The 9,579-nt window shown below is 40.4% G+C and overlaps 1 protein-coding gene across 1 annotated transcript; it reads left to right on the forward strand.

The window, feature by feature from the left end:
• Nucleotides 1-586: 586 nt before the first annotated feature.
• Nucleotides 587-4,768, forward strand: LOC134704943 (uncharacterized). The gene has a single exon (XM_063563731.1). It carries the CDS (start codon nucleotides 587-589, stop codon nucleotides 4,766-4,768), a length of 4,182 nt encoding a protein of 1,393 aa, XP_063419801.1.
• Nucleotides 4,769-9,579: the final 4,811 nt, after the last annotated feature.

Raw genomic sequence — 9,579 nt, forward strand, 5'->3', positions numbered from 1 at the left:
ACATCAAACCTCAATCGTCGGGGACAATATGGACATCAAACCTCAATCGTTGAGGACGATATGGACATCAAACCTCAATCGTCGAGGACAATATGGACATCAAACCTCAATCGTTGAGGACAATATGGACATCAAACCTCAATCGTCGGGGACAATATGGACATCAAACCTCAATCGTTGAGGACAATATGGACATCAAACCTCAATCGTCGAGGACAATATGGACATCAAACCTCAATCGTCGAGGACAATATGGACATCAAACCTCAATCGTCAAGGACAATATGAACATCAAACCTCAATCGTCGAGGACAATATGGACATCAAACCTCAATCGTCGACGATAATATGGACATCAAACCTCAATCGTCGGGGACAATATGGACATCAAACCTCATGTTAGAAATTACGCACAGAAGAACGTTAACGTAACGCGCCATCATTGTAGATCGGACGTCGTGTTCTTATGACGTTAATATTGTATCTTTAGTCTTCAATACAAATTCATACAGTTTAGACGTCTTTGTTATTACATGCAGTTTTTAGTAAAACCACTTTACGATATTGGTACCGTGACCAGATGAAGATGACTACAAAGCTTAAATCTATTCGAGCGGGACACAGAAGCGCAGTTTCGAGGATTTTAAGAAGATTTGAGGAGAGAAGTGAAACAGAAGATAAACCAGAAGAGGACGAGTTAGAAACAATTTTGGATACATTGAAGGAAAAGCAAGATATTCTAAAGGATTTGGATAAGAACATTTTGGATAGTGTACAAGAGGAGGATATAGAGCAAGAGATACTTGACACAGATGAGTATAAATTTAATTTAGAGACGAAAATACGCAAAATTCGTAAATTTATTCAAGCTCAAACATCAAATTTAAATGCAGCCGCTAAAAGTTTTTCGCCACACAATGAGATACTGCAACCCATTCAAAATGTTGGTCCTGTATATAGCATAAGAGATGACTCACAAAATACTGACCTCAATTTCACGTCTTTACGTTCAAATTCAAGCGTCAATAGCAGCAACTTTCATAAACTACCGAAATTGAATTTACCTACATTTGACGGAAACGTACTTGAATGGCAATCCTTTTGGGATTCTTTTGATCCCGCAATTCACAACAACAACACTCTAACCGACGTTCAAAAGTTCAACTACCTAAAATCTTTACTAGAAGGAGAAGCGTCATACACCATTGCCGGATTTGCTCTTACGCACACAAACTACAACAAAGCTATTGAACTCATACATGAAAGATTCGGACAAAAGCATAAGATAATTCAGTCGTACATGCAAGCATTACTAGACATACCCGCACCAAAGAATACGCTTACGCACCTTAGAAGCTACTACGACAGGACAGAAACATACATACGTGGCCTTGAATCTCTCGGACAGGCTCAAGACTCATACGGCTCGTTATTAGTACCAGTCATACTCAACAAAATGCCCAGTGAAATACGCAAAAACCTGACTCGTGAACACGGTTCAACAGATTGGTTTCTCGGTGATCTTAGGAGATCTATCTTTAAGGAGCTGGCCATTTTAGAGTCTGGTAACAGTAAAGAAACAGGTGAGAGTCCGAGCGCTACAGCTACGTTCTACACAAATACAAAATCACGTAAAATCTGGCCAAAAAACAATTCAACCAATTCAACACAGAAATCTCATACCATAAACTGTGCATACTGCAAGGAGCCCCACTATTCATCAGAATGTACTAAATATACTGATCCAAACGACCGCATGACAATTGTAAAAAAGGAAAGACTGTGCTTTAATTGTTTAGGGCGACACAGTGTAGCAGATTGTAAATCAAAATCAAACTGCAAAAAATGTAAAAGACGTCACCACACAAGCCTATGCAACAAAGACCACGACAAAGAAACTGCAAGTACAAGTAGTACAAGTAGTACATGTACAGTACAAACACACAACGCGGAGGAATCTGAGACAACAGTTTTATATTCATCTTTAGGCCGTGATCGCCCAAATGTTTTGTTGAAGACCGCAATTGCACCACTAAACTACAGAGGACAAACAATTGACACCAATATACTTTTCGACGAAGGCGCCCAAAGATCGTTTATAACTAGGCAAGTAGCAGATACATTAGATATAAGACCAACAGGAAGAGAGGCAATAGCATTATCGGGATTTGGAGACACTGACAAGAACAGCAGAGTTCAACAACTAGATACTGCAACAGTTAAGTTACAGACTATTTATGGCGACCATATTTCAGTAGATGTTTTAATTGTACCAAAAATAGCCGCACCATTGACGACTTACATTCATACTGCCAAAACTATGCCGTATTTACAACATTTAAGATTAGCTCACGCCGTAAATAAAGATGCATCATTTGAAATAGGATTACTTATTGGAGCTGACCAATATTGGAACATAGTTGAGGATGAGAACATCAGAGGCGAGGGACCTACAGCAGTAAGGTCCAAACTAGGATATCTACTCTCAGGACCTCTGAAAGGAACCCACTCAGTGAACACAAACGCATCAATGATGAATGTAATTGTTTCAACCAAACGAGAAGAGTTTGATCTAGAAAAGTTCTGGAAGATAGAAACAACTGGGACCGAGAATATGGACGCCGATTTTAAGTTTAATCAGGAATTTCAGGACGTGTATGAAAAAACTTCGATCCGTTACTATGACAACCGCTATTTTGCAAAACTTCCATGGAAAGAGGACCACCCATCACTACCATTGAATAGACATATTGCATATCGACGGACAGTAAACGTTGTTAATAGATTAAGAAAAGATCCAAACATGTTAACAAAATATGGAGAAATCATCGCAGAACAGCAGAGAAGAGGCTTTATAGAAAAAGTTGACGACAAAATTCCACAAGACAGAAAAGTACATTATATTCCACACCACCCGGTGAAAAAGGATTCTGCAACTACCCCAATAAGAATAGTGTACGACTGCAGTTGCCGTGAAACACCTGATATCCCTTCACTGAATGATTGTTTACTAAACATTCCACCAAATCTGAACGACATAGCTGCAATACTTCTCAGGTTTCGTCTACATAAATATGCAGTAACAACAGACATTGAGAAAGCGTTTCTTAATGTGGGACTAGAAGAAAAGGACAGAGACGTTACAAGATTTTATTGGTACAGCAACCCAACAGACCCAACAGGACAGTTAGTAACTTACCGTTTTAAATCCGTTCTTTTCGGTGCAACATGCTCTCCTTTTATTTTGAATGCTGTTTTGCTGAAACATTTGAAAGACAACGTGTGCACCTGGACAGAGAGGTTAACAAATGACCTGAACGTCGACAACATTATTTCAAGTTTTTCAGAAGAAAACGATTTAATAAATTACTACAACCAGACTCGACCATTATTTGCCAACGCAGGATTTAATCTTAGATCATGGGCTTCAAATAGTGAGATATTGCAGGAATTTGCAAGAAAAGACAGTGTTGTGGACAATGACAAAATTATCAAGGTACTTGGTTTAAAATGGAATGCTGAGAAAGACACAATTACATTTGCTAAAAAGGATGCACTTGGTTATAAAAACAAAGCTGTTACAAAACGAGATGTACTAAAACAGACATCTAGAATATACGACCCGTTGGGAATTTTAAGCCCAATCACAGTGAGAAATAAAATGTTTTTACAGGAGTTATGGAAGAATGGACTAGATTGGGACCAGTCGTTATCGTCAGAATTTACAAAACAATGGACAGAAATCGCTCAAAATACAGAAAAGGCGCTAGAAACGGAAATACCCCGCATGTACCTTCTGGGAGAGGAAGATATTTCGAACTCAACCCTACATATATTTACTGATGCAAGTGCTAAAGCTTACGGAGCATGCGCATATATTGTGACAGAAAAACAAAGTTCGCTTGTTATGGCAAAAAGCAGAGTTGCTCCATTAAAACAGATAACAATACCAAAGCTAGAGTTAATGGGAGCAGTAATTGGCGCAAGGTTATTGGATTATATAGGAAAAAATATACATTTTTCTACCGCATTTTTATGGACTGACAGTCAAATTGTCTTGCAGTGGATGAACACAACAAAACCGCTTAACATCTTCACAAGAAACAGAGTACAAGAGATCAAGAAACTTACAGAGAAATACCAATGGAAATATTGCCCAACGAACTCAAATCCAGCTGACCTTTTATCGCGTGGAGTAGACTTTGATAAATTTGCCGACAGCGACCTCTGGTTTAAAGGACCAACGTGGATTAACGAAGAAAACTTGTGGCCTAAGTGGAATGGCAATGAAACAATAATTCTTACAAATTTAGAAGACACAGACAATACACAAACTACCGAGGATAACACAGACAGGAATTCTATTAACATTGCCCATATTTCTGGAATAGTAGACATTTCAAGGTTTGACACTTACAATAAGTTGCTACATGTTACTGCCTACGTCATCAGATTTATAGAAAATTGTAGGACAAGACAAAGGACCACTAGTCAATTGACCGTGAATGAAATAGACAGATCAGCATTAATGTGGATAAAAGATATTCAACAAAACAGATACTTGGATATTTACGTCGATTTAGAAAGAACTGGAAAGTCAAAACATTCTCTGTTCAAACAACTTAAATTATATTTGGACGAGGACAAATTAGTTCGTTGTGCGGGAAGAATACACAATGCACCGATTAGCGATATGGCGAAATATCCGATACTTTTACCAGCACATGACAAACTCACAAATTTGATAATACAAGATGCACATTTTTAATTTTAATGATGGACTTTAAAGTTATTTTCATTTTATTATTTTAACCGAGAGACTTTAATTATTTTACAAGTTTTAAATTTTTACTTTTCGTGGGCCGGAGAATGTTAGAAATTACGCACAGAAGAACGTTAACGTAACGCGCCATCATTGTAGATCGGACGTCGTGTTCTTATGACGTTAATATTGTATCTTTAGTCTTCAATACAAATTCATACAGTTTAGACGTCTTTGTTATTACATGCAGTTTTTAGTAAAACCACTTTACGATACCTCAATCGTTGAGGACAATATGGACATCAAACCTCAATCGTCGAGGACAATATGGACATCAAACCTCAATCGTCGAGGACAATATGGACATCAAACCTCAATCGTCGAGGACAATATGGACATCAAACCTCAATCGTCGAGGACAATATGGACATCAAACCTCAATCGTCGAGGACAATATGGACATCAAACCTCAATCGTCGAGGACAATATGGACATCAAACCTCAATCGTTGAGGACGATATGGACATCAAACCTCAATCGTGGAGGACAATATGGACATCAAACCTCAATCGTCGAGGACAATATGGACATCAAACCTCAATCGTTGAGGACGATATGGACATCAAACCTCAATCGTCGAGGACAATATGGACATCAAACCTCAATCGTTGAGGACGATATGGACATCAAACCTCAATCGTCGAGGACGATATGGACATCAAACCTCAATCGTCGAGGACAATATGGACATCAAACCTCAATCGTTGAGGACAATATGGACATCAAACCTCAATCGTTGAGGACAATATGGACATCAAACCTCAATCGTCGGGGACGATATGGACATCAAACCTCAATCGTCGGGGACAATATGGACATCAAACCTCAATCGTTGAGGACGATATGGACATCAAACATCAATCGTCGAGGACAATATGGACATCAAACCTCAATCGTCGGGGACAATATGGACATCAAACCTCAATCGTTGAGGACGATATGGACATCAAACCTCAATCGTCGAGGACAATATGGAAATCAAACCTCAATCGTTGAGGACAATATGGACATCAAACCTCAATCGTCGGGGACAATATGGACATCAAACCTCAATCGTTGAGGACAATATGGACATCAAACCTCAATCGTCGAGGACAATATGGACATCAAACCTCAATCGTCGAGGACAATATGGACATCAAACCTCAATCGTCGAGGACAATATGAACATCAAACCTCAATCGTCGAGGACAATATGGACATCAAACCTCAATCGTCGACGATAATATGGACATCAAACCTCAATCGTCGGGGACAATATGGACATCAAACCTCAATCGTTGAGGACAATATGGACATCAGACTTCAATCGTCGAGGACAATATGGACATCAAACCCAATCGTCGAGGACAATATGGACATCAAACATCAATCGTCGAGGACAATATGGACATCAAACCTCAATCGTCGAGGACAATATGGACATCAAACCTCAATCGTCGAGGACAATATGGACATCAAACCTCAATCGTCGAGGACAATATGGACATCAAACCTCAATCGTCGAGGACAATATGGACATCAAACCTCAATCGTCGAGGACAATATGGACATCAAACCTCAATCGTCGAGGACAATATGGACATCAAACCTCAATCGTCGAGGACAATATGGACATCAAACCTCAATCGTCGAGGACAATATGGACATCAAACGTCAATCGTCGAGGACAATATGGACATCAAACCTCAATCGTCGAGGACAATATGGACATCAAACCTCAATCGTCGAGGATAATATGGACATCAAACCTCAATCGTCGAGGACAATATGGACATCAAACCTCAATCGTCGAGGACAATATGGACATCAAACCCAATCGTCGAGGACAATATGAACATCAAACCTCAATCGTCGAGGATAATATGGACATCAAACCTCAATCGTCGAGGACAATATGGACATCAAACCTCAATCGTCGAGGACGATATGGACATCAAACCTCAATCGTCGAGGACAATATGGACATCAAACCTCAATCGTCGAGGACAATATGGACATCAAACCTCAATCGTCGAGGACAATATGGACATCAAACCTCAATCGTCGAGGACAATATGGACATCAAACCCAATCGTCGAGGACAATATGGACATCAAACCTCAATCGTCGAGGACGATATGGACATCAAACCTCAATCGTCGAGGACGATATGGACATCAAACCTCAATCGTCGAGGACAATATGGACATCAAACCTCAATCGTCGAGGACGATATGGACATCAAACCTCAATCGTCGAGGACAATATGGACATCAAACCTCAATCGTCGAGGACAATATGGACATCAAACCTCAATCGTCGAGGACAATATGGACATCAAACCTCAATCGTCGAGGACGATATGGACATCAAACCTCAATCGTCGAGGACGATATGGACATCAAACCTCAATCGTCGAGGACAATATGGACATCAAACCTCAATCGTGGAGGACAATATGAACATCAAACCTCAATCGTCGAGGACAATATGGACATCAAACCTCAATCGTCGAGGACGACATGGACATCAAACCTCAATCGTCGAGGACAATATGGACATCAAACCTCAATCGTCGAGGACAATATGGACATCAAACCTCAATCGTCGAGGACAATATGGACATCAAACCTCAATCGTCGAGGACAATATGGACATCAAACCCAATCGTCGAGGACAATATGGACATCAAACCTCAATCGTCGAGGACAATATGGACATCAAACCTCAATCGTCGAGGACGATATGGACATCAAACCTCAATCGTCGAGGACAATATGGACATCAAACCTCAATCGTCGAGGACGATATGGACATCAAACCTCAATCGTCGAGGACGATATGGACATCAAACCTCAATCGTCGAGGACAATATGGACATCAAACCTCAATCGTCGAGGACGATATGGACATCAAACCTCAATCGTCGAGGACGATATGGACATCAAACCTCAATCGTCGAGGACAATATGGACATCAAACCTCAATCGTCGAGGACGATATGGACATCAAACCACAATCGTCGAGGACAATATGAAGATCAAACCTCAATCGTCGAGGATAATTTGGACATCAAACCTCAATCGTCGAGGGCAATATGGACATCAAACCTCAATCGTCGTGGATAATATGGACATCAAACCTCAATCGTCGAGGACAATATGGACATCAAACCTCAATCGTCGAGGACAATATGGACATCGAACCTCAATCGTCGAGGACAATATGGATATCAAACCTCATTCGTCGAGGACAATATGGACATCAAACCTCAATCGTCGAAGATAATATGGACATCAAACCTCAATCGTCGAGGAAAATATGGATATCAAACCTCAATCGTCGAGGATAATATGAACATCAAACCTCAATCGTCGAGGATAATATGGACATCAAACCTCAATCGTCGAGGACAATATGGACATCAAACCCAATCGGCGAGGACAATATGGACATCAAACCTCAATCGTCGAGGACAATATGGACATCAGACCTCAATCGTCGAGAACAATATGGACATCAAACCCAATCGTCGAGGACAATATGGACATCAAACCTCAATCGTCGAGGACAATATGGACATCAAACCCAATCGTCGAGGATAATATGGACATTAAACCCAATCGTCGAGGACAATATGGACATCAAACCTCAATCGTCGAGGACAATATGGACATCAAACCTCAATCGTAGAGGACAATATGGACATCAAACCTCAATCGTCGAGGACAATATGGACATCAAACCTCAATCGTCGGGGACAACATGGACATCAAACCTCAATCGTCAAGGACAATATGGACATCAGACTTCAATCGTCGAGGACAACATGGACATCAAACCTCAATCGTCAAGGACAATATGGACATCAAACCTCAATCGTTGAGGACAATATGGACATCAAACCCAATCGTCGAGGACAATATGGACATCAAACCTCAATCGTCGAGGACAATATGGACATCAGACCTCAATCGTGGAGGACAATATGGACATCAAACCCAATCGTCGAGGATAATATGGACATCAAACCTCAATCGTGGAGGATAATATGGATATTAAACCTCAATCGTCGAGGATAATATGGACATCAAACCTCAATCGTCGAGGATAATATGGATATCAAACCTCAATCGTGGAGGATAATATGGACATCAAACCCAATCGTCGAGGATAATATGGATATCAAACCTCAATCGTGGAGGATAATATGGATATCAAACCTCAATCGTCGAGGATAATATGGACATCAAACCTCAATCGTGGAGGATAATATGGATATCAAACCTCAATCGTCGAGGATAATATGGACATCAAACCTCAATCGTCGAGGATAATATGGATATCAAACCTCAATCTTGGAGGATAATATGGACATCAAACCTCAATCGTCGAGGACAATATGGACATCAAACCTCAATCGTGGAGGATAATATGGATATCAAACCTCAATCGTAGAGGACAATATGGACATCAAACCCAATCGTCGAGGACAATATGGACATCAAACCTCAATCGTTGGGGACAATATGGACATCAAACCTCAATCGTTGAGGACAATATGGACATCAAACCTCAATCGTCGAGGACAATATGAACATCAAACCTCATTCGTGGAGGACAATATGGACATCAAAACTCAATCGTCGAGGATAATATGGACAACAAACCTCAATCGTCGAGGGCAATATGGACATCAAACCTCATTCGTCGAGGACAATATGGACATCTAAACTCAATCGTCGAGGATAATATGGACATCAAACCCAATCGTC

The sequence above is a fragment of the Mytilus trossulus genome, chromosome 1 (assembly GCF_036588685.1).
Source record: "Mytilus trossulus isolate FHL-02 chromosome 1, PNRI_Mtr1.1.1.hap1, whole genome shotgun sequence".
Lineage (NCBI taxonomy): Eukaryota > Metazoa > Mollusca > Bivalvia > Mytilida > Mytilidae > Mytilus > Mytilus trossulus.

Excerpts from the sequence above, each read along its gene's own strand:
- LOC134704943 (XM_063563731.1), top strand. The coding sequence starts at position 587 with ATGACTACAAAGCTTAAATCTATTCGAGCGGGACACAGAAGCGCAGTT.